This window comes from Geotrypetes seraphini, chromosome 6 (assembly GCF_902459505.1).
Source record: "Geotrypetes seraphini chromosome 6, aGeoSer1.1, whole genome shotgun sequence".
NCBI lineage: Eukaryota > Metazoa > Chordata > Amphibia > Gymnophiona > Dermophiidae > Geotrypetes > Geotrypetes seraphini.
In genome coordinates, this window is record NC_047089.1 from 206,850,322 (window position 1) to 206,877,405 (window position 27,084).

General features: G+C 42.8%; 1 protein-coding gene across 14 annotated transcripts in view; it reads right to left on the reverse strand.

Moving 5' to 3' along the window:
* Nucleotides 1-27,084, reverse strand: part of AAK1 (AP2 associated kinase 1) — a 151,662-nt gene that overhangs the window by 105,575 nt on the left and 19,003 nt on the right. For 13 of the 14 annotated variants that reach the window (XM_033947974.1, XM_033947981.1, XM_033947975.1 and 10 more), the window contains one exon: nt 2,502-2,620. In XM_033947974.1, coding sequence (XP_033803865.1) covers nt 2,502-2,620 — 119 coding nt within the window. Of the gene's footprint in view, nt 1-2,501; nt 2,621-23,317; nt 23,721-27,084 lie in introns of those variants that run through there. The other variant, XM_033947980.1, reaches the window with a different exon arrangement.

The window sequence follows — 27,084 nt, forward strand, 5'->3', positions numbered from 1 at the left end:
ACATCAGCGGCAGGCTCTTTCAGCACCGGCACACGTATGTCCTGTGGGTTGGTACATGTTGGTGTCCGCTGGAAGTAAGGGTTTGGGGGTGGGCCGCGAGGGCTTTGACACGCAGCTCCTGATTGGTGTAGCCCGACTTTACTACAGGAAGACCACGAATGAGTGAGTCCGCGATTCACGAACCGCAAATTCGCGGGGGAACACTGTATATCCATGATGAAACCAGAGGCTCTCTCTAAGAATTATATATGTGCATTATGCCCTTTGCTCTATGCCCCTCCAAATGCCACAAATTTGAGTACTTGATGTGCAAAATGAATTTTAACCAGCTGGACGCTGGCAGAGTACACACACCACCATTACACAAATTTTCGGCAAAGGTGACTAGCGGGTACAAGTAGGTCAGTATCATGTTCATTTGACCAGCCACCAAGGATGTAACGAAACGCTACCTATTCAAGGTGAGATGGTTAAGAACAAACACAAGCAAAGAAAAAGGAACAGAGTTCCACGAACAAAATCGTGATACGAAAACGCAAAGAGGAACACAAGTCTCTGGAGGGCCAGGATAAATAGTTTATTCAAAGCAAACACTTTAAAACCAGGGTAAAAACAACCTCAAGGTAAATTAGGTGCAAGTTGTGCCGCTGAGGTTCCGAGGCTCACTTGTTGTGATCAGTGGTACTGATTTTCGTGTAGATAGCCTGGAGTTTTGTCAAGGCCCTGAGGCCGTAGTGTTCTGCTACGAAACGATCGTCGGCCTGGCTAAGAGTGGTTTATCCACAACAGTATTTAATTTGGCTATTTTATGGCTAAGCTCCTACCTGCTATTACTTACCACATGCAAAAGTTGGGGGTTTTTTGCCTATGATGCTTGGGTGGAAGAGTGTGGGTACACCTCTCCAATAGTCTGAGGCTTTTTCCTTCGCTCGTTATAATCATTCTGGGCACATAGCAATTTGTCTTTAATGGAGTAATTTTTGTTGCTTGTTAGACATCAGTGACACAACTTGTACTTAATTTACCTTGAGGCTGTTTTTACCCTGTTTTTAAAGTGTTTGCTTTGAATAAACTATTTATCCTGGACATCCAGAGACTTGTGTCCCCTCTTTGCGTTTTCGTATCACCAGATGGTGAAGAACATCATTGCCCACAGTGGAAAGCAAGACTTCCCAGGCTTTCTCCCAGCTAGGAACAAGATCTAAAAACCTGAATTAGGGCACTGAAGCAGCTGCACAGCTGAAGCACAGAGAGCCCTGTAACGCCACCATTGCCAAGGCAACAGCCTTTTTTCTCTCTATACGTGATTGCCACGATTATACAACATTGCAGCTAGGAAATCGTGAGACAGCAACACATTTCAATGGTCTTAATTACTCTGCATGGTATTTTTAGCTAGCATTAAAGAAACATTATACAACGGTAAAGAAAGTTTTGACCTCTTGAGTCACTAAATACTGTTGCTCATCCTCTCTGGCAGGCACAGCTCCCGCTTCGCCTCCCCACAGGAAGCAGATGTTATCATTTGGACAACAGTTGAAGAGAAAAGTAGGGTTGCAAACTGGATCCAGATTCAGCAAATGTGGCTCATCCAGTCCTGGGTTTACCCCATTGCATGCAAGGACTTATAAGTCTGATTTCTTCATTGCATTCCCTAAAAGAAAAACATGACTATAAGTCCCTGCTTGCAACAGGGAAACCTCAGAACTGGATCAACTCTTTTTTTTTTTTTAAATTTTTATTTATATAATTTTCATTCTTCCAATACATGAATCACAAAATATATAATATATAGTAAAATATAAATGTATTTACAATATCATATCAAAATTATTCATTCCATTCCCCTATTAATTGTTTTTCCATTTTTTCTTCATATTAATATCTATATTTCCTGGATCAACTCTTATTTGCTGAATCTGGATTCAGTTGGCAAGCTTAGGGAAGATTCCGCCTGTAAGTAAAACAGCACCTGTCCCGGTCATGATGGCAAACTACTATGACATGGCAGAGTCCGTTTGTACCAGTTCGTTTTCAAATTATATCAGATCAAACTGGTGGCTTAAATGTTTCCAAAAAGAGGTTTGTAACTACTCTAGATCTGTTTCTCAACTCAGTCCTGGAGTACCCCCTTGCCAGTCAGGTTTTCAGGGTATCCACAATGAAAGAAATTTGCATATAATGGAGGCAGTATATGCAAATCAAGTTAATGCATATTCATTGTGGATATCTTGAAAACTTGACTTGCAAGGGGGTACGCCAAAACCAAGTTGAGAAACACTGCTCTAGATATAACACAACCGTAGAGATGCATTTCAGAAATAGATATGAAACTTTATTGGTCTCTGTTCCATCTATAGCCCGTTATGGTTTATAGCATACCAATATGTGTAAAACTTGTCAAACAAAGGCTTGGTATTAAATGCTTCGAGAGGAAGCGTTTTGGGTTAAAAGGGAGGGAAGGGCTTGATAGGGAAGGGCCAAGACAGAACCAGCCTTACCATGATCTGAATCTCTCTCTTGCAGACTTGAAGGTCATGTTCATTATTGACATACATGCGTTTCAGAGCACACTTCACACCGTTGTTAGTTCGTACTAGGAACACAATTGCAAATCCACCTGCAAAGATTTTTTAAAAAAGGAGGCATTTTGTTTAGTTTCTGTGCAGGCCCACACAGCGACACAGTGTACACAATCACCCAAATTTGCGCTTCTTTACCTCATAGTAACATAGTAAATGACGGCAGATAAAGACCTAAAAGGTCCATCCAGTCTGCCCATTAGTTATATCCATTAAATACATGATTAATTTAACTTGTATCTTCTTTGATATTTCTGGGTCATAGATTGTAAAGTCCACCTGGTATTGTCCCAGGTTCCAAATGCTGAAGTTGCCATCCAAGCTCACTCCAGCCTATCCAACCATCTTGTTTCAAGGATATCTATCATAAAGTCTGGCCAGTAACATCACATATGGGACCTCTGCCCCCAGCCCAATCATCACATATGGGACCTCTGATTCTATTACACTCCCATTAGGTTACTATTACTACTACTACTCACCATTTCTATAGCGCAGCTAGACCTACGCAGCGCTGTGCATTAAAACATTCAAGAGAAAGTCCCTGCTCAGTAGAGCTTACTTAGAACGGGTGCAGCACTTTCAAAGATGGAAAACGCAATTACTAGCACAAGCCTACTCAGCCAAGTCCCTGCACTATGGTGGCACTGTAGAGCTTAGAAACTGGATGACACCGCCTACTCAACAGCTGTTGCATTACAGCCCAACCTCAGTCAAGTCATTCCAGTCCTGGTTTTATTCGTGGCATCTATGGACTTGCAGCCCTGCTTTTCTTATGAATGTGGAACTAGTTCAGTGGAGTAATAAAGGCCAACAATCCTATTCCACAGTTCCCACAGGGACCAGAATGAATGTTCTGTACTTGCACCTACTGAAAACTAGAAGCACATCTAATATAGGAAAGAAATTTTTAACCTACACTTCCTTTTCCTGTCCATGGAATAAAGCTAAATATTGCCCTAAACCTCCTCCTAAGTTATCTGGAGCAATGTTGCAACAGTTTTTATCACTCGAAACACTGTTCCATATAACTGAGGAGGGGGTTTAAGGTAATAGGGCAATATTTATGATATATTTCCCCATCCACATTTAAAATAGGTATGTTCCCCTTTATTGGATTTGGGTTAGTCCAACATGGAATAAAGCTGACAAAAGGCACATCACTCAGGTCAGCAAATACACACTGTCCCTGCATCTGGATGTACTGTATATACTCAAATATAAAATGAGATTTTGGGGCCAAAAATATGGTCCAAAATGAGGTCTCCTCTTATATTCAGACCATTGCCCACTCACCCCCCCTCCCAGACTTGTTGCAGGCCTCCACTGGGCCTTTTGGGGTGGGCCGAAACAGAAGGGTTCCCTCCCATCTCCTGTCCCGGCTGACTCTGCCAATTTTTTTACCTCCCTCCTACCTTTTCCCGCGTACTTTTTTGAATCCCTGGTGGTCCAGTAGTGTACCGGCCAGAAGCAAGCTTTCCACGCTCCAGCCCCACGCTAAGCCCCTTCCTAAATGGCCGCCTCGAGTTCTCATGGCCCAGTGTACCGGGCATGAGCGAGCTTTCGCCGAAAGGCTGCCGCGAGTTCTCACGAGTCCCGTAAGAACTCACGGCAGCCATTCAGCAAGCGGATCAGCGCCAGGTGGGAGCGCGAAAGCTCGCTCATGCCCGGTACACTGGGCCATGAGAACTCAAGGCGGGGACTTAGCGCAGGACAGGAGCGGGGAAAGCTCGCTCCTGCCCGGTACACTACTGGACCACCAGGGATTCAAAAAGGTACATGGGAGGGGGTTGGGGTGGGGAGGCAGGAGGGAGTTTAAAAAAAATTGGCAGAGCTCAGCCGGACAGGAGATGGAAGGGATCCCTCCTGTCTCGGCCCACCCCACCAGGCCGTATGCACTGGGCATGGATGAACTATCCAACAGGCAATGTACGAGTACATATGTTGCATTTTACCAGCTGTTCTAGTTATCATGTAATTTAAATTGCCTTTAATTTTTGATTCACCCTCGTATGTAAAGCAAATATCAAAGCCCAACCACTTCCTAAGAAAAATCTGTGTTCTTAAAGTATTTAAAAGTGTACCCTTGGTACCACTTTTACAAAGTTGCAATAGCGAGCCCCAACATGTCAAATGCCACACACCCATAGGAACTGAAAAGGGCCGCATCGCATTTGCTGCGCAGGACTTGCTACCACAGCCTAGTCTCATCTGCAAAGTGTCCAGGAAAGGAGTACGAACACTTATAAAATTTGTTGATTTTTTTGCTCCCCTTTGCCCTGGACCAATATTCAGCAATTAATGCATTTGATTCCTCCACAGCACCAATATGAATGGTTCTTACTTTATCCACCGAATAAAATACAGCGCTTTGCCAACTGACAGACCTCGCTCCCCAAAATGTCAACCTGGGGACAATCCCACCAACAGTGACTATAAAAACTCTCAGACATACTGTACCATGCTTAAACAGCTACTGTCTCGTTCCAGCCAGATTTTATGAACCCATACTCGATGCATATTCAACAAGTTATTAAATCAGTTCTGCTACTTATTTGTAGCAAAGTTCAGTACTAGGGTAAGGAAGAAGCCGCAAATGAACACTTCTCCCTGTCTGCCTATGCAAGGCATTAAGGTCACAGACATGGAAGCTTTAAGAGGAAGATGCTCAAAACTTCATGATAAAATCTGATGGGTTGCTACCAAGGTCGCTATTGTAACGATTTCAAAAAGGCGAGTCATTCTCAAAAGACCCCGCATGCAAATGAGGCTCGCACGTTCATGTAGGCTCGCTAAATTTATTTGAGATGAGTCACTGGTGGTAGTGATCAGCACAGGTGCAGAATACATCTGCACATTAAAAAAACAAAAAAAAACCACCAAACCAAGGTTGAAGATCCCTTTCTCCTACCCACCACTCAAGGGCACTCAACGCAAGAAGATGTATGATGGCCTCCTAGCAACGCAGGCAGCGAAGCTAGACCCCTCCATCTCTACTCTGTTGACAACCACATGTGACTTTAAATCTTTTCGAAAAGAAATCAAAACTCTGTTATTCAAAGAAACTATCTTGTCCGCTTATCCCCCTCCTCCATAACATCCCCCTCCCTGCATACTCCACCATATAACCAACCCTAATCTTCTCCCTCCCTACAAGTTTCCTCAAATGTCCCCCTTCCTTAAATTCACCCTCTTAGCCTCCACTATGTATCAAACCCTATCTCTTATTCTAGCATCTCTATGTATCTTTCCTTAAAATTTGTAACTTCCTGGAAATGTCCAGCCATCTTCAACTGTAATCCGCTTAGAACTGCAAGGTACAGGCGGAATAGAAGTCTCTAATGTAATGTAATGTAAGATCAGCAGGAGCGATGCCCATACTCTTCCGCCATGCTCATACAACTGCCACATACCCACCCAGCAGCGGGAAGGCTGCTCACTCTTTCCTGCCGTATCACAAAATCCCCTGACACTGCTACACACTCCCTCCACTCCACAGTGGGAAAGATGCCTATTCCCTCCTGCTGAACAATCCTACAACACTACTACCCCCGCAGCGGGAGAGATGCCCACTCCCTCCACACATTTCCTCTACAACAAGCAGCCAGCATAACAGGAACATGGTGACTGAGCACTACCACCCAAAATATGCAAGTCTGAATGATTTTTCCACTAACATGATGAAGGCTATGGAGCTCTGGAAAGTTTGCTAAAAACAATATTAAAATATTGCAATAAGAAGACCTCACCCATAACCTATGAGTTCTCTTAGCGAATGGAAGGGGTAAATGAAAAAGAAAGAATGGTGCACTGGTCTGCAGGAAAAACATAAAAACAGAAGATTTTTTAGAATACTGTATAACCAAAACGAGAAGACAACCCTTCGATCAATGAAAATAAGAGGCAGGAGAACTTTGCCTTGTAATTTTCAGTAGGAGAAAGTGTGTTTACACTTGGAAGGGGGAGAGGGGAATGATATACATTCCCTTCTCAGCTGCTTAATTACAATTCTTCTGTCCATCTTAAAAAATGTGACGCAGTCACCCCCCCCCCCTCCACACACACACACACACATTTATTCATACCAGCAGCTGGAATATGAAGTACATGGAATATGGAATACAAAAGGCCTGCTGGAAATAGCACAGACAGAATGCCAATAAGCCACCTTTCCAACCAATAAGCCACCTTTCCAACCAGATTCATACAGTAAGTTCTCCAAAAGCCTATGTAAAACTTCATTAAACACAGCACAGCACCTCATGCAGCATTTTCTCAGCCAGCTTTTAACCATTTCTCAGCCTGTAATTACTGGCCAAGTGCAACTTTCTCTACTTCTAAAATTTTATTTACTAAAACAATTTTCAGAAATCAACTGTGGCCTGTGCTATCAACTGGTGACCAGTCTTACTCATGTCATGCAAAGTCAAGATAATTAAAAAAAACAAACCACACAAAAACCCACCCCATCATCTTATGACTGCAGAAGTCACATGATATATTATATGACCAGGGCAATACAGTGGCAATGTGCAAAGCGCCCTTTCAGCTTTTGCTTTTTAGACAATTCCAAATGATAGCAAGTCTGAAACAATGCCAGGATGGACCCGAAGAGGTCCATGAGCCTGCATCACCCAACACCACTGTGTGCAGACATACAGAATAACTTTAAAGGGTAATAAAGGAGATAGAACTTGATATACTGATTTTTCTGTGTGGTTGCAAAGCAAGCAGTTTACATATATTTTAGACAGGTACTTATTTTTTATCTGGGGCAATAAAGTGTTAAGTGACATGCCCAGAGTCATAAGGAGCTAAAGTAGGAATTGAACTCACAACCTCAGGGTGCTGAGGCAGCTGCTCTAACCACTAGGTCACGCCTCCCCTTAAAATCTCCTTGCATGAAAACTTGCCTGTTTTAAGTACACTAAGGGTCAGTATATCAATCCTATTTCTTAACTGCTTACCATTCATATGCTTAGAGTGGCACTCATATAATATCATTTGAAAATCACACATCCAGCTTGTAGGCTTTTCGCTTATCTTGCTTAACACCTACATGATGGTTTACCCCAACCCCCTCAGGTCCACCTCCCAAAGAATCTGATCCAGCCCTTGTTGTTTCACCCCCACTGCCTACATGGAGCTGTAGTTATGAAACAAGGACCACACCTCCATGTATTCAATGTGTTAGACAACTAATACTGGTTCAGCATCCTCAGATGACCCGGGTAAGACAGCAACCTGAAGCGTGTAGAGGGCATGGATGTGCCAACCTTCAAAAAAAACAAAAAAAACCCCACAACATATTTTCAGTCCCCTCAAGGGCTTGTCGACTCTAAAAATGAGGAGGGTAAGAGGTTCATAGACAATGGCGCGAAAGACAAAGGCGCGCGCTGACAACTGAGTGCAAGACGGAGGCGCGCGCCGAAGAAAATTACAGTTTGGGGGGTTGTAACCCTCCACATTTTACTGTAAACTTAACTTTTTCCCTAAAAACAGGGAAAAAGTTAAGTTTTCAGTAAAATGTGGGGGGTTACAACCCTCCACACCGCCCCCACAACGCAGCGCGATGTCTATTAAGTAAAGTGGGGGGGGGGTTCCCACACACACACCCCCGTCGGAGCCCTAAAAACAGTAATTTTGAGCGGCGCGCACCTCCGCGCTGTGCTCAATTGTCTGGGCGCGCCTTTGTCCCGGCGCGCTTTTGACCTGACACCGGGTAAGAGGAACAGAGATGTATGAAGAAATGAAAACTGCCCTGCACAGCGCTGCACACACGTACTAAAAACCATTTGCACTCTGAAGGGGTGGAACCATCAGAAATCCTTGAAAAAGTTTATAGTTCAAAGAAAAGTGACCAAATGATTAAGGGGATAAACTCTCATGTGAGGAAAGGCTTAAGTTAGGGCTCTTCAGCTTGGAGAAGAGCCAGCTGAGGAGGATATGATAGAGGTCTACAAAATCCTGAGTGGGGCAGAACAGATAAACACAAATTGATTGGTTATACTTTCAAAAAAAACCACAATGATTAAGAAGGGATGCTCCATGAAGATCACTGGCAACACATGGGTTCATCCGATTTCTAAAAAAAACATATATGTTGAAATCTATTACGAACTGCCGATCTAAGTGGGTTGTTTATACCATCACCTGCCCCTGTCCTCTCATTTATGTAGGACAGACCCAGCGACAAGTGCGAACACGATTAATTGAACTCAGACGTAGGCTAAATACTTGATCTCTGACCTCTCCTATAGTGCCACACTGTTTAGAATTTCAACATACTTTTGAAGATCTACGCTGGGGTATTATTGAGCAAATATCACATGACTATACGGGAGATAAATTGGCTCGTTTACAACTGCGGGAACAATATCGGATGTTTCAACTGCAAACAGTTCAACTTTTAGGTTTAAATGAATTCATCGAGTGGAATTGTACCATTTGACAGATCTTTAATGCTCCCCTTTTTCTTTATTTTGCGCATTTTTTGTTTCTAGCTCTAGGTGGCGCTAGTTTTCTAAATGATGTCAGCACGCCACCGATGCTCTGTAGTAGAGAATGACACGGTAACAAAATTCATCACCGTTTCTGTCCCCGTGGATAACCGTGGGAAACCATCTTCATGTCATTCTTTAAGGAGAGAGGGAAGAATCAGAGTATAATTGGGCACAACCACTGACCCGCAAGTTTTGCTTTGAAGAATGCTGGTGTAGAAGGACCAAGGTTGAAACAGACACTAGAAAATGACATGGGATTATTTTCCGCGGTTATCCGCGGGGATGGGAACAAGTTTCAAGTTTAAGTATTTGATGGATCGTCTATTACAATTGCTAGGCGATGTACATAGTCTAAGTAAAGAAAACAAAGAAACTAACACATTAACAATATAACATCATTAAAAACATACATAAGGGGTAAGGAAAGAAATTAAAAAGTTACAATGTTGGGTTTGGTGAAAAAGGGAAAAACAAGAGGTAAGGGTTTATAATACCAATGCACATTTTAAGGAGTATCTCTAAAGCAAGTAAAAGTTTCAAGAATTAAAAGCATCTTTGAATAAATAAGTTTTTAAAAGTTTTTTAAATGTTACAATGTCATGTTTGATTCTAATATACTGGGGATGAATTTTGTCACCGTGTCATTCTCTACTCTGCAGTTTAAATTCTTGTGGCGTTCCTCTCCTTTCAGCGCTATTTTTCTTTCCTGCCTGGTGATTGGGGATCGCTGGACTTTTGTACTGTATGCTCTCCTAAGCAGTGGTAATATTCCCGAAGAAGGGGGTTGTTCACCCAAAATGGAAGCCGTTGAATTTACAGCAAGCACGCGTCTTGATAACTGCTATACTCATTACAGCTACAAAAAGATAAGTACAACGTTTCTTTGCTACTATCTGTTCCAGCTTTATATCTTGTTTGACTCACCTTTGGCCCGATATGAACTATGTACGCTGAACTGTGTTTATAGCAGCAGCCAAGTATGAATGTGTTTTTCATTGGTTTTTCACATGTTTTGATTTATATGGAGGCATGTTTGTGCACTGTAAATTCACAACGGGGGTGAGACCAGGGATGTTACACCTCCTGAACCCTGAGTGGGTATAAAGCGTGACAGCTGTTGTGTAAACTGAGGACTCCCAAAATCACACTTAATTTATTTCACGTTTATTGTAGTGTTAACCATTGTTGTTGGCTGCTACTATCTTCACTTTGTCCTTGAAGAATTTTTTGGATTTCTTCTATTGTGAGTGGGGTTTTTTTTCACTTGAAACCATGAAGATATACAGCAGCACATTTAAAAACGATTAGTTAAAACTCTGGAATGTGATAACAGCAGTTAGTATACCTAGGTTTTTAAAATAACGTTTGGACAAATCCATAATCTGCTATTAAAATAGATGTGGGAAAAGCCACTACTTTATCCCCGAGATCGGTAACATGAAATCTTTACTCTGGAATTTTGCCAGGTACTTGCCACCTGGATTGGCCACTGCTAGAAGCAGAATACTGGCTAAATGGAACTTTAGTCCGACTCAGTATGGCTATTTTTATAAGGAAGCTTTGGAGCAAGCAGTGCACACGAAGGGAGTGCGGCAACCTCTGTTACTGATAACATATGTGTGCGGTGGGGGGGGGGAATGAAACATGTGCAAGTCAGACAGCAGGATTGCTAATCAGCCCTGTCCTATTTCCAGACTGCACCTGTCTACTTTTATGGAACAGATTACACCTTCTGCCTATCCAAAACAGCATACACTGGTTGTAAGAGCAGACTATCATATCTGTCCAGTCATCCTAGTCTCTCGCCACCCGTTTGTACTGCATGTAGCAGCTTAGGTCACAAGAACACATTAACACACCTCCCACACACACACTTCAGGATGTGAAAACACAGCATGACCTCATTTTCTGGTGTCACCTGGTTAGTCTGGTTCTGCTGATACACAGTCTACCCCATCCTGTAAACACTAACAGGTAATTCAGGATTACTGCATCTGAGATCTTTGTGAGAGAAGCAGATATCGCCAAACAGGACTTGCCTATCACCTCAAAGCATCCTGGTGGCTGCACAGAATCTGTTCTAGCCCCGAGATTGTTGAGTTCGAGTCCCACTGCAGCTCCTTACGACTTTGAGCAAGGTCACTTAACACTTCATTGCCTCGGGCACAAAATAGAGTGCCTGCCTAAAATATGTATAGCGGCACTAGAAAAGGTTCAAAGAAGAGCGACATAGAAGATAAAGGGGATGGAACTCCTCTCCTTTGAGGAAAGGCTAAGAAGGTTAAGGCTCTTCAGCTTAGAAAAAAAAGACAGTTGAGGGGAGATATGATTGAAGTCTACAAAATCCTGAGTGGAGTAGAACAAGTACAAGTAGATCGACTTTTTTTTATTCCGTCAAAAACTAGGGGACACTCAATGAAGTTACAGGGAAATACTTTTAAAACCAAAAGGAGGAAATATTTTTTTCACTCTGAGAATAGTTAAGCTCTGGAACGCATTGCCAGAGGTTGTGGTAAAAGCAGATAGCGTAATTGGTTTTAAGAAAGATTTGGACAAATTCCTGAAAGAAAAGTCCATACTCTGTTATTAAGACATGACTCTGATGCCTAACTATATGAAGATACCCATCCTGCTGTGTCGGAATACCAAGTCAAGACAGAGAGTGCGTCACCACTAACCTAGTCAGCACTTTTTACCCATTTCTTAAGACTGCAAATCTCTTTCCATTCTCACCCATCCTTCTGCAGCAATCACATCCTCGCATTGAGGCTGTGTCTCCAGAGGCTTCTGTCCCTAGAGGAAAGGCTTAGAACTGCCCCTCGTAGTTGGAGATTCGATCATTAGACCTGTAGATAGCTGGTGGATGTGAGGATGAACTGGTCACTTGCCTGACTGGGGTGAAAGTGGTGGACCTCATACGCCACCTAGATAAGATGTTAGCAGGCTCCTCCCCAGCACTGTCGATCTTAGTATAAGTGGTTACAAATGTCATAGGAAAAAAGTGAGGTGGTGGTTCTGGAAGCTGAAATCCAGAAGCTCCACAGTAGCATTTTCAGAAGTGCTCCCCATTCTACGCACGGGGCCCAAGAAACAGGCAGAGCTCCGGAATCTCAGCAGGTGGATAAAGTGATGGTACAGGGAAGGTTTTAGATTTGTTAGGAACTGGGTAACATTCTGGGGAAGGGAGAAACTATTCCATAAAAATGGGCTCCACCTTAACCAGGGTGGAACCGGGCTGCTGGAATCAACATTTAAAAAGGAGATAAGAGCAGCTTTTAAATGAGAATTTGGGGTAAGGCCAACAGTTGCTCAAAAAGGCATGGTTTAGAACAAGGTATCTTTAAATGATATGACCAGAACAGGGAAGATAGGGCTTCCTCCAGCAAGGTTGCAAAATAGTAGACCAGGTGTTTTTAAATACAGGACAGATTTTAAAGACTGCAAAATGATCACTGTCAACTGCTGATCAAGCTGTAAATAGAACACCAAACATTGTTTGAAATGTCTGTTTGCAAATGCCAGAAGTCTATGAAATAAGATGGGAGAGTTAGGATATATTGCACTAAGTGAAAAGATACTGTTACAGGAACCCCCGCAAATCTTGAAAAACCGCGAATACGGTTTTCAGTGGGGGAGACAGGAGAGAGCAGCTGAAGCGCCGGCGAGAGAAGGAAATCACTCGCCGTATGCTCCAACTGCCTCTTCCTGCATTAAAGTCAGGCCTCCCCAATCAGAAGCTGCTTTGACACGCAGCTCCTAATTGGTGAGGTCCAACTTTAGTGCAGGAAGAGGTGATCAGAGTATACCACGAGTGATTTCCTTCACTCACCGGCGCTCCGGCTGCTCTCTCCTGCTTCTCTGGCTGCCCTCTCCTGCCCAGTCATTCGTGGTCAGAAAATACCGCAAATGACTAGGACCGCGAATCACCGACCACGAATGACCGGAGGAGCACTGTATATCACAGTGATAGGGTGAATTGAATTGGTGGAGGGGTAGCATTATACATGAAGAAGGGCCTTGAATCAAACAGACTAAAAAGTCTCACTGCAGGACACAAAGCACACCTTGGAATCCCTATGGATAGAAATATCATGTGTAAAAGGGGAAAAAGGAAAGGGAAAGAGGTTTCAAGATTTATTAAAAATTTGATTAATCGCCTATCACAATTCTAAGTAATACACATTAACTTTACAAAAAGGGAGGGAATACAAATTTTAAAAATTGACAATACCAAACTGTAGACACAAAACAGACGAACAAGAAACAAGAGGGAAAGGGAACAACTACAATAAAGTCAGAGAAAGGAACGTAGAAGGGAAAAACAAAAGGGAAGGAAAAATTATTCAAAAACTGCCTTTACAGAGTCCAAGAAGATATCAGAATCAATGTTCGAAAGCATCTCTAGCTTTTTAAAGCTCCTTTGAATTTATCTTTATTGGATTTCTCCCTTAGGTGTGAGGGTAGGGAGCTCCAGATAAGGGGGGCAGTTACGGCAAATGAAGTTTTTACGGCGGGTGTGGAAAGTTTTAAGAGAATGGGATTTGATATACTGCCTTTCTGTGGTTACAATCAATGCAAATTTACACATTATATACGGGTACTTATTTCATACCTGGGGCAATGGAGAGTTAAGGGACTTACCCAGGGTGACAAGGAGCTGCAGCGGGAATCGATCTCTGCTCCCCAGGTTCTCAGGCCACTACACTAACAACTGGGATAGCGATAGGAGTCTACTACCGTCCACCTGGCCAGGATGAACTGACAGGTGCGTACATGTTAGCAGAAATTAGGGAGGCTAACAGACTGGGTAACACAAGAATGGATGATTTCATTACTCTGGGTAAATAGATCATCAGGGCAAGCTAGGAAGGTAAAATTCCTTGATGAAGTCAAGGACTGCTTCATGGAGCAGCTGGTGCAGTTTCTGATCACCATACCTCAAAAAAAAAAAAAAAAAAAAAAAAAGATACAGCGGTCAACAAAAATGATAAAAGAGATGCGACGACTTCCCTATGAGGAAAGGCTAAAACAGCTTCAGCTTGGAGAAGAGATGGCTCTGGGATGATATGATAAGAGGTTTATAAAATAATGAATGAAGTAGAAAGGGTAGATGTGAATCGCTTGTTCACTCTTTCCAAAAATACTAAGACTAGGTGACATGCAATGAAGCTACTAAGTAGTAGATTTAAAACAAACTGGAGAAAATATTTCTTCACACAACGTGTAATTAAACTCTGGAATTCGTTTCCAGAGAACGTGGTGAAATCAGTTAGCTTAGCGGGGTTTAAAAAAAGGTTTGGCTAATTTCCTAAAAGAAGTCCTTAGGCCATTATTGAGATTGCTTGGGGAAATCCACTGCTTAATTCTTAGGATAAGCAGCATAAAATCTGTTTTACTACTTGGGACCTGGGTTGGCCACTGTTGGGAACAGGATACTGGGCTTGATGAACCTCCAGTCTGTCCCAGTATGGCAATTCTTATGAAACAATGGAAGGGACACTGGATTGCAGGGGAGATCAAGGAATAGTGAGGGAAAGATATTAGCCCTTGGGCAAGGGGGGGCAGAAAGGGCACAGAGAAGATTCTGGGCATAGAGGGAGCATAAAGACAATATTTACTGATCACAGAGGGGGAGAGAGAGAGAGATTGAGGGCAGATTCTGAATATGGGGAGAAAAGGAACAACAACACAATGGGGATATGCTGAACAGGACAGATAGGGACAAAGAATAAAGATGGAGGGTGGGCATGAAGAAAGAAGACATGTCAAATGGACAGGGAAAAAAAACAGAAAAGAAAAGCTGAAGAAAGACACTGGAATGGAAAATAAAATGCTCAAAGGTAGAAAAAAAGAATTTATTAAAGGGAATTTGTCGGCTTTTAGAAATGCCCATTTCTGATACCTTGTATTTCACTTTCTATTTCTCTAGTATTGCTGTACATGAGTCTGATTTATTGAGACTTCCATCTCAGTTTCTTGCTTTTATATCACTATTACTGATCTACGGTCCTTAGTTTAATATTTGTTGAGGGTCAATGTTTCGCATGTGTGACCAGGATGTGGTATTCTTCTAGCGTGTAGTTTCTGTGTAGCGATCTTGTGGCAGTCCCATGTGTTTTGTTTTGTTTTTTTTTAATTAGGTGGTTCTGGCAAGTCTTATTAAAGACTTGTTCAACAAATCTCTGGAGACGGGAGTGATTCCTGGGGATTGGAGGAGAGCAGATATGTGGTCCCTATTCACAAAAGTGGTCACAGGGATGAAGCAGGAAACTACAGGCCAGTGAGCCTCACTTCAGTTGTTGGAAAAATAATGGAAGTGTTGCTGAAAGAACGATAGTGTACTTTCTTGAATCTAATGGGTTACAGGATCCGAGGCAACATAAAGGCTTTACAAAAGGTAAATTGTGCCAAACAAACCTGATTGAATTTTTTGATTGGGTGACCAGAGAGCTGGATCGAGGACATATGCTAGATGTAATTTACTTAGATTTCAGCAAAGCCTTTGATACAGTTCCTCATAGGAGGCTGTTGAACAACCTTTAAGGGCTGAAGTTAAGACCCAAAGTGGTGAACTGGGTTAGAAACTGGCTGTCAGACAGACGCCAGAGGGTGGTGGTTAATGGAAGTCGCTCGGAGGAAGGAAAGGTGAGTAGTGGAGTCCCTCAGGGTTCGGTGCTGGGGCCAATCCTGTTCAATATGTTTGTGAGTGACATTGATGAAGGGTTAGAAGGAAAAGTGTGCCTTTTTGCAGATGATACCAAGATTTTGTAACAGAGTAGACACCGAAGAGGGAGTGGAAAATATGAAAAAGGATCTGCAAAAGTTAGAGGAATGGTCTAATGCCTGGCAACTAAAATTCAATGCAAAGAAATGCAGAGTAATGCATTTAATAATAATAATAATAACTTTATTTTTTCTATACCGCCATAATCTTGCGACTTCTAGGCGGTTCACAGTGAAGAGAGCTGTGCAATCAGCAAATTACAGCATACAAATAGGGAAATGTCACTGAGCAGTCAGTGAATACAGAATGCAATTATTTAGGGATTAATAATAGGAAGGAACCGAATATGCTGGGAGGAGAGAAGCTGATATGCACTGATGGGGAGAGGGACCTTGGGGTGATAGTGTCCGAAGATCTAAAGGCGAAAAAACAGCGTGACAAGGCAGTGGTTGCTGCCAGAAGGATGCTGGGCTGTATAAAGAGAGGCGTAGTCAGTAGAAGGAAGAAGGTGTTGATGCCCCTGTACAGGTCATTGGTGAGGCCCCCACTTGGAGTATTGTGTTCAGTTTTGGAGACCGTATCTGGCGAAGGACGTAAGAAGACTTGAGGTGGTCCAAAGGAGGGCGACGAAAATGATAGGAGGCTTGCGCCAGAAGACGTATGAGGAGAGACTGGAAGCCCTGAATATGTATACCCTAGAGGAAAGGAGGGCAGGGGAGATATAATTCAGACGTTCAAATACTTGAAGGGTATTAACGTAGAATAAAATCTTTTCCAGAGAAAGGAAAATGGTAAAACCAGAGGACATAATTTGAGGTTGAGGGGTGGTAGATTCAAAGGCAATGTTAGGAAATTCTACTTTAAGGAGAGGGTGGTGGATGCCTGGAATGCGCTCCCGAGAGAGTTGGTGGAGAGTAAAACTGTGACTGAGTTCAAAGAAGCATTGGATGAACACAGAGGATCTAGAATCAGAAAATAATATTAAAAATTGAACTAAGGCCAGTACTGGGCAGACTTGCACGGTCTGTGTCTGTATATGGTCGTTTGGTGGAGGATGGGCTTGGGAGGGCTTCAATGGCTGGGAGGGTGTAGATGGGTAGGAGTAGGTTTTAACGGAGATTTCGGCAGTTGGAACCCAAGCACAGTACCAGGTAGAGCTTTGGATTCTTGCCCAGAAATAGCTAAGAAGAAAAAAAATTTTTTTAAAAAATTTTAATTGAATCAGGTTGGGCAGACTTGATGGACCATTCGGGTCCATATCTGCCATCATCTACTATGTTACTATGTAATAGTATTTTAGGGCCCAGTGTAATATTTACAGTGCTATCTGGGTAGGGAGTAGGCAGGGTCGTGGGTAGAGGGGGCCCAATGAACTTGTGGGCCTAGAGCCCACAGACTTAATCCTGCCCTGGAGGCCGCAATCTGAGTGCCCCTTCTCAAAAAACGAGTCACATCCAGGTGAGATGTCAGTGATAGCTATTCTCCTCGAGCTCAGAAGCAGGAGAGGCCTAAAACATGGACTTTGAAAGACGCCACAACTAGTCTTTTTTCTAGTCTGACTTGTAGAAATGTTAGGATAACAAGAACCGATGTCTTGAAAGGTTCCACCTGACCCTTGGCACACCAAAGCTGGAAAGCCTTCCAGATCTTAGCGTAAGCCGCAAATGTTGATGGCTTTTTTACTCTGAGTTGAAATGAATAGCTCCGAATAACCCTTGTGGATTAAGGCTATGTGCTCAACAGCAATGCTATAAGACCAAAACTCCAGGCTTTCCATGGGAATTGGTCCCTGACTGAGAAGCCTCGTATGAACTGGTAGCTTGATGCATGTCTCATTTGAGACGCACTAGATCTACATACCAAAGTTAACGAAGCCAGTCTGGAGCTACCAGGATCACCAATCCCAAGTGATTTGAAATTCTGTGGATGATCCAGCCCACTTTGGGTCATAAGAACAGCCTTACTGGGTCAGACCAATGGTCCATCAAGCCCAGTAGCCCATTCTCACAATGGCCAATCCAGGTCACTAATACCTGGCTAAAACCCAAGGAGTAGCAACATTCCATGCTACCAATACAGGGGAAGCCACTTCCCCCATGTCTTTCTCAATAACAGACTATGGACTCTTCCTCCAGGAACTTGTCCAAACGCTTTCTGCTCTTACTTGTGGAAACACATACAGAAGCCTCTCTTCCGGCCAGGGCTAAAAACGTATCCAACCCTGTGCTTCCCAGTTTGTCTCTTCGGCTGTAGAAGCAATTCGCTTTTGTGTTCTTGGCTAAAGCCATCAAGTCCATCACTGGTCTTCCCCAGCACTGCACAATTAGGCTGAATGCTTTTTGAGACAGTGACCACTCCCCTCGGTGTAGAGTTTGCCAGCTAAAAAAGTTGGCCTCTATGATTTTCCACTAAGTGGGCTGTGGAGAGCACCAAAAGATGAGCTTCCGCTCACTTGAACAACATCTGGATCTCCAAACATAATGGGGCACTTCTGTGTCTTCCTGTCTGTTCACATAAATTATGTTGGTGGAAGTATCTGAGAACACTGACTGCCTTTCTTTCCAGGTATTTCCCCAACACCCTCAATGCTAGATGAATGACTTGTAGTTTCAGACAATTTATGGACCATTTTCTCTGTGGGAGGGTCCATTGGCCCTGTGCCAGATGACCATCACAATGGGTCTCCCAGTCAAATAGACTGACATCAGTTGTTAGGATCACCCATGAGGAGATTCAGAGAGGCATTCTCTCCAATAAGGAGTCCCCTTGGAGCCACCAGCATAAGCTGTTCATTGCTTCCCCTGACCAGAAATGCTGCAGCTGAAGAGAATGCTGCTGTGTGGACCACCTGAAGAGCAGGGAATCCTGGAGGGGGCGCAAATGAGCTCTCGCCCTGGGAACTACCTTCCAGGGTGGCTTCCATCAAGTACAGCCCCTAGACGTAATGCCAGGTCATGGGATTCAGCATCACTAAGAGCTCTGAAATTTGCTTCCTGGATTGGTTCTAGATACAAGGACTAGAGGGCACACAATGAAGCTAAGCAAATTTCAACCATGTCAGAGAAACTATTTCTTCACTTAGCATGTAATTAAACTTTGAAATTAATTGCCAGATCATGCAGTGAAAGCAGTTAGCTTAGAAGGTTTAAAAAAAGGTTTGGATAATTTCCTAAAAAGAAAAGTCCATAAGCTATTATTAATACAGACTTTGGAAAATCCACAACTTATTTCTATGATAATTATCATAAAATCTATTTTACTCTTTTGGGATCTTGCCAGGTACTTGTAACCTGGATTGGCCACTGTTGGAAACAGGATATTAGGTTTGATTGGCCTTGAACCCTTCAGATTATAGGTGGGATTTAGGACTGGGATTATCCTTTAGCAAATAAACAGCAATCTGATCAAACACAGAGCTAAGGGCTTCAAAAATATTAAGCAGTAGTACTATTCCCCCAACATACAGGAGCCATATAGGAGAGAATTCATCAAAGGGCATTATGCACATTACTGCATGCAAATGAATTAGCGCTCGCTAACTGTTCAAGACACTCATATTTTATGGGCATCTTTAGCGGCTAGCGTATGCAACATGACTGCGCAAGCTAACACGTTTAACACCCTTTGATGAATTCCCCTCATAATCATTTAGGCCCTCTACCACCGCTTAGCATAAAAGAGGGCCACAAAGACCAAAAAGCAAATGCTCATCTACCTGAGCATAGAAGCTGGTATTTTGCAATCCATGCCTGCTTCTAGGAATTAAAAAAGGAAAAAGGTAACAAAAAGAAATAAACATGGAAAAATGAAATATCCATTGCACTCATATGGCTGAAAAACATAGTACAGATCAGAAACGGGGGAAGTGCTTTGTCATCTCCTTAACTGGGAAGACCAGCTATAAATTTTAATTCTAGGCATTTCTTTCATGTTCCTGTTCAAGAATACAGTCCACCAAAATACATACCAATTTTCATGCAGCCCCATCCATAACAAAATATAATTCAGGGAAGGCTTCAACATTCTACAGGTACAGGCCGATTCCAAATATGCAGATATATTATAAAAACACATTTAATTTTTTTTTTAAACTGAAGACTGAAGTTTTATAACTGATCCATACTGGTGGGAAAAAAAAGGCAAAGAGAAAATTGTGTGTATGCAGTGAATCTTGTAACGGTGAGTGAACAGGCAGTAAATCCAGACCTGGATAATATATGTGCCAACATCCAAAAGCACACAAGCAGAACTAATTCTTTTAGAACGGTTCACCCTTTCACCTCCTACAAAGAGATAAGCATCTAAGAAACATTATTAATAAAGTTAAGAAAAAGCAGAAAGCCCAGTTTGGTGAATTACCCAGTGCAAGAGTCAGCTTTGAGGGGAGGACCTATAGGATCTTGAGACCTTCTGGACAACCATGGCCTTTGGGAAATAATTCTTGGTACAATAAAAAGACATCAGAGCCCGAAGAGGTTCCAATTTCCTCCAAGACTCCTGCAGCTGGTTGGACTTTGTCCTGTGGCAGGACAATAAAACCTGGGGAGTGCAAACAGCATTTCCGGCCTCTAGCAGACTTGGGCGAAGAGAGCGACCTGCAATCAGATGACTGGACATGTTGAAAACAACCACGGGGGCTGACACTGGAGGACCTTTACCGGATTAGCAAAAAATCGATTTATTTGTAGATCTGTAATTCATCACACCGCTAGGACTCGAGCATGAGTCAATGGTACCCAAAGAAGACATAGACTCAAAACTGCTCCAGTTCCTCTCTTTTGCTTCACATTTAAGCTGTTTCTCTGAAGTCCTCTTTAAAGGGGGAGGCATCAAACTCTCAAAGGGATCCGATTGGTCACACACATTTATTAACCGCTTTTTCATGAAGAGATTCACCCAAAGTGGTTTACAATACACTGAATAGTAATCAGTTACTCGGAAGTATTTTCCCCTATCTGTCCGGGCAGGCTCACAATCTGACTGTGGCACCTAGGGCAGGGGTAAGCAATTCCAGTCCTCGAGAGTCGGAGCCAGGTCAGATTTTCAGGATATCCATAATGAATATGTATGAGATGGATTTGCATGCACTGCCTCCATGCCTCTCATGCATATTTATTGTGGATATCCTGAAAACCTGACCTGGTTCCAGCTCTCGAGGACCAGAATTATCTTCCCTGATCTATTCCATGCACTTTAATAAACATTGTCCAAAGCTTAACTTGGGCTCTGGTACTTATTATTTATTTAATATGTTAACCCGTTCTGAGCTCTTTGGGGAAAACATACATAATATACTATTAACGGGTTACAATTTGCCAGTGTAAGGTTTTTCAACACAAGTTTTTAGCCTAACTCAGGGGTAGGCAAGCTCATAATTGGTAAAAAAAAAAAAAAAAATGTAATTGGGAGATAAGCACCTATCTTCTTAGGCGCAATTCAACAAAAGATAGATGTCAGGCGCTGATAGGCACCATGCAACAAACACCAAAGTAAGCATGTTTAGAGGTGGAGAAAGATGTAGGGATGATTCTCTAAAGGATTTACGCGCCTATAATGTAGGCCTTTTAAAACTCTGGCCTACATTACAGGCACGATTCTGTAATGGGCCGACATGAAGTTCTGCGTGACCGACATGAAATAGGTGCCTAACTTTAGGTGCCATCTTTTTTAGGCGCCAATTACAGAATCCGGGCCTATCCCTCAAATTCTTTAGAGTTGAGCACCCAAACTTACACTTAAGCCCATGTACATAAATTAAATTTAATAATGAAGAGCTAATTGGGATTAATGAGCTATAATAGGCCATAAATTGCCTTAATTGGCACCAATTTGCAGTTATGTGCACAACTACCAGAGCATCTAACCCACTAATCTTCATTCTTGAGCTTAAGTAACCATCCGGTATATAACTTACAAACTAATGCATTCCTCATGTATGTTGAACTAAACTCTCTCTGTGAATGCTTGAAGATATTATATGTCAGTATCCCGCAAACTTTTCGGCGCCGCTACACACTAAATCCGGCGCCACAGCCAGAAGGCAAGTAAGCGGACGTCGACAAGATGACATCACGCATGCGTGGAGGTCCTCCAGCCACCACCCTGAACCTGTCACTTCGCCGGGGGGGGGGGATCCTGAAGGAGGGGAGGTGTGGGAAGAGGAGATTCATCGGTGCCGGCTGCCTGCCTACAGGACACGCCTCTCACCACGAGAGGCGTGTCCTGTAAGCAGTCAGCCGGCGCCTCTCCTCTGCCGGCATCTCACAGCACATCTGGAATCTGCTGTGGCACACGGTTTGCGATACACTGCTGTATGCGGAACTAAGTTATCTCTGAATTGCTAATGTATGATGATCCATCTGTATGCTGAAAAACCTCACTGGGGTTGCCAATTTATGCTGAATGACTGTATTAGATGAATCTCTCTTTAGTCCCTACTGCCTTAAGTTTCTGTATTTCATTTTGTTCAATTATTATGTACGTTACCTTGTAACCCTCTGGGGAGGACGGGATATAAAATGAACTAAACAGTTGTTATTGTATGCATTATGCGTACAAAATCCGTCACATACAGCTTCTAACAGTGTGTGAACATGGATGGGGTCAGGGGCGTTCCCAAAATTTGCGCACAAAGGTTATTATAGAATACTGTTACTTATGTGTGTAACTGGCGCCAGTTAGGAACAAGGACATATGCCAGTCTTGAGCTGTTTAACCCCCCCACCCCGTCTTTTGTGGAAGCGTGTAAGGCTTTTTATCATCGCCAGCCTCAATGGTTATTAGCTCCGATGCTCACAGAACTCCTATGAGTGTCGAAGCTAATATCACTGCGGCTGGCGATAAAAGTCTATCATGGCTTCATAAAAAGGGGGGGAAGAAGTGCTTACGCCTAAAGTTATGCACGTAAGTGGACACTTGCGCTAATATTCTATAACTAGTGTTTAAGCCCGTTAGATTAACAGGTGCTAGAATAGATGTGCAATCTTAATAGTTTATAAAATGTACTGAATTTTTTTTTTTTTTCAATCTGTCTCTTTAGCCCCCTGTCCTTCTGTGAGTGTCTTTCCCTGCTACCTAACTCTGTTTCAGTATGTGTGACATATTTATATCAGTCTGTCAATGTCTCCTCTTTTTTTTTTCTTGCACTTTCTCTCCCTAGTCCTCTGTCCTTATGTGTGTGTGTGTGTGTGGAGAAGTCAGGGGGCTGTTGGGGGAATATGTCCCTTCCCCCACCTACCTTTTTTTTTCTTTATCACGAAACTTGCAGAGAGCAACTCCAAACTGGCACAGAGAAAGTACTAAAAAGTAAATTGGCACAGAGTGACTTGTGTAGGTTAAACCGGCACTGGACACTCGTTGGTATGCAAATCTGAGTCTGTAATTAAGCAGCATTTCAGATGTTCTAATCCAGGGCATTCACAACCTTCGAACGCGCATGCTATTACCCCGACGGGAGTTGTGTCTCAAAACTTTCCGGCGCTTTGTTCAGGTCAAAAGAGCGTACATACCTCTTTAGCTCGTGTATCCTGTTGAAGAGGAACTTCCGTCTTGCAGCGATTTACTTTGGGGTCAGGTACGGTTCGTGATAGCAGCTGCTGCCGCGGGTTGAAAGTTAGCCGGCCAGACCGCGAGTGTGAGGCCCAATTTATCTTGAGAGCGGCAGCGGTGTGCACATTGGTGGGTTGTTTTTTTTTTGGGGGGGGGCAACCTTTTCTTCAATGTCCGTGCCTTTGCCAGCAAGGGAAAGACGCCAGGCAAACAGCTGACTTCTTCGGCTTCCCCTATTATCTCCACCGCCTAGTCTCTTTTTTTAATCTGGTGAAACCGCCGTGCAGAAAATGCCATTGCTGGAGAGCAGGGAGTGCCGCGTTTTAAAATTTCTCTGCCGCGCGTGGGGCCATAGTAAGCGCACATGCGCACTCTTGCCGGCCACAGACCTACGGATCATGGAAGCACGCCGATAAGAGTGTGCATGCACCGCTTAGGGTTTTATTATAAGAGATAGCAATTACATGCAAAATTGCAATTATGGAATTCACATTTAAGTATGTTCTATCGGGGCACCTAACTTTAAGCACCCTTTTTCTTGAATCTACCTCTATATGCAAGCCACACGTATGCAATAAACATGGGACTTGACTACTGGAGTAGTGAGAGTGAATGTGCCCCTCCCCCCACTCCTTCCATGAGCATGCCCCCCCCCTTCCTTTCCCCCGTACCTTTTTAATTTTCCAGGCGTGAGCAACATCACAAACTTGCTGCCCCGCATCATGTCGGCTATTCCTCTAACATCATTTACTAGGCACGGGGCCCAGAAGTGACGTCGGAGAGAGGCAACAACCGACGCAGGTAGCAAGTTTGTAACGCTGCTCATACAGAGAAAATTAAAGAGGTATGAGGAAAAGAGCGCACACGCAAAGCACAGGGTGTCGAGAACGAGAATAGGTGCCAACGCCCCTACTATGCCACTGAACTTGATCAACTACTATACCAGGGGTAGGCAACTCTGGTCCTTGAGGGGTGGAATCCAGTCGGGTTCTCAGGATTTCTCTAATGAATATGCAATGAAAGCAGTGCATACAAATAGATCTCATGCATATTCATTGGTGAAATTCTGAAAACCCGACTGGATTCCGGCCTTCAAGGATCGGAGTTGCCCATCCCTGCACTATACAAACAACTGCTTATGGAAGTGGTTCCCAAACCTATCTTAGGGGCACCCCAATCAGTCAGTGTTTCAGGATATCCACAATGAATAGGCAGGAAAAAACACACACTACATGCAAATCTCTTTCATGACTATTCATTGTGGATATCCTGAAACCCCCGACTGGCTGGAGAACCTCCCCAGGATAGGTTTGAGAACAACTAATAAATTACCCGAGTTTGTCTGCCAATCTCCTTCCCTTACTTTGTTTAAAAGCATACTGAAAACTTACCTTTTTGATACAGCCTTCAATCCATAACCCTACTCCTCTCTGCCCACCAACCCAGCCAGCAGATTAACCATTCCCCATAACTGTATCCAAGACATCCCGTTTGTCTGTCTTTTCTGTTTAGAATAGATTGTAAGCTCTTTTGAGCAGGGACTGTCTTCTTTGTGACTCTTAAAAGTGCAAAAAGAGAGAGGTCAATGAACCAGAGGATTTGTGGTATGAGGAGAAATAGACAGAAATGAAAAATGAGCAGTGTAAATCTTCCTACAGTTCTGAGAAATAAGTGTCTGCTTTTTAATGTGCCTTCTATTTATTTCTGATATCTGTGGAAGAAACTGTAGAACAGGAAACCCATCATGGTAGCAAACCCCAAGGATTCCAATTAAATTATCTTGATCCAAATGGTGCAAGAAATGCAAGGCCTGGTTACCCAAATAAGAGCATCATGAGAATTGCTCCTGCTTTAATATTGAAAAGAACATACAGTCATGTGAAAAAATTAGGACACCCCATTAAATATTCAGTTCTTTCTTAACAAATGTTCACATATCGATGTCAAGTCTTTTTTTATTTATCTCTGGAAAAGTGATATAATTGCAGGTAAACAACAAAAATTTTCCTTGATTTACTCATGATACAAAAGATATCCACAAAAATATGTATTCTAACTGAGGAATAAATTAGGACACCCCCACATATCCTCCCACTTAAAGTGGTTCAAATCACACACAGGTGTATCACATCAGGTGCAAATGATTAGAACATCGTTACTTAGCATTTTGAAGGAGGTTTGCCCTACTTAAAACTCAGACATTTAGTTTGGTGTGCTCATGACTGTTGCGGTGAGAGTGAACACCATGGTAAGATCAAAAGAGCTGTCTGAGGTCTTCAGAAAGAAGATTGTAGCAGCTTATAAGTCTGGAAAGGGATTTAAAAAGATCTCAAAAGAATTTGACATTAGCCATTCCACGGTCTGGAAAATAGTGTACAAGTGGAGAACTTTCCAAACTGCCAACATGCCCAGGTCTGGCCATCCAAGCAAGTTGACCCCCCAGAGCAGACCGCAAGATGCCAAAAGAAGTCTCCCAAAACTCAAAAATGTCATCACAAGACCTACAGCAGGCTCTACAATCAGAAAGAGACTGCACAAATTTTACTTACATGGGAGGTGTGCAAAGAGGAAACCTTTGCTCGCTTAGAGAAACAAGTCAGACTGAAGTTTGCCAGAGAGAATGTAGACAAACACCAGGACTTCTGGAATAGTGTTCTATGGACAAATGAGTCTAAAACTGAATTATTTGGAGACCAGAAAAGAGGAGATGTTTGGCGTACACCAAATACAGCATTTCAGGAAAAGAACTTCATATCAACTGTGAAGCATGGCGGTGAAAGCGTCATGATTTGGGGATGCTTTGCTGCAGCAGGACCTGGCCAGCTCACCGTCATAGAATCCACCATGAATTCTACCATGTATCAGAGGGTGTTTGAGGAACATGTTGAGACCATTTGTAAGAAAATTAAAGCTGAAGTGGAACTGGACCCTGCAACATGACAATGACCCAAAACATACCAGTAAATCCACCAAGGACTGGCTGAAAACTAAGAAATGGAGAGTCCTGGAGTGGCCAAGTCAAAGCCCTGATCTTAATCCCATTGAGATGCTGTGGGGTGATTTGAAACGGGCTGTACATGCAAGAAACCCCTCAAACATCTCACAGCTGAAAGAATTCTGCATTGAGGAGTGGGCTAAACTTTCCTCAGACCAATGTCAGAGACTGGTGGATGGCTACAAGAAACATCTCACTGCAGTTACTTCAGCCAAAGGGTGTAACACTAGCTATTAGGGTGTCCTAATTTATTCTTCAGTTAGAATACACATTTTTGTGGATAACTTTGGCTTCCTGAATAAATCAAGGACAATTTTGTTATTTATCTGCAATTACATCACTTTCTTTTCCAGAGATAAAAAAAAAAAAAAGATTTGACATCGATATGTGAACATTTCTTAAGAAAGAAATGAACTAAACCTTAAGTATATATACCGCATCCTCTCCATAACGATAAGAGCTCGGCACAGTTTATAGGAACTTTAATATAAGGAAGGAAAGGCATAATAAAAAAATTAGTGATTATAAAAAAAGGTAGTGAGAATTACATTTTTGAGAATAGTCAAGTTTTCAGATGCTTTCGGAATAACTGGAAGGAGCCCAGATTCTGCAGCAGGGCAGGAAGGTTATTCCAAAGTTCAGTGATTTTGAAGAAAAGAGATTTCACTAATTTTCCTGCAAATATGACGCCTTTTAACGAGGGGAAGGATAGTTAAAGTTTTTGGGTGGATC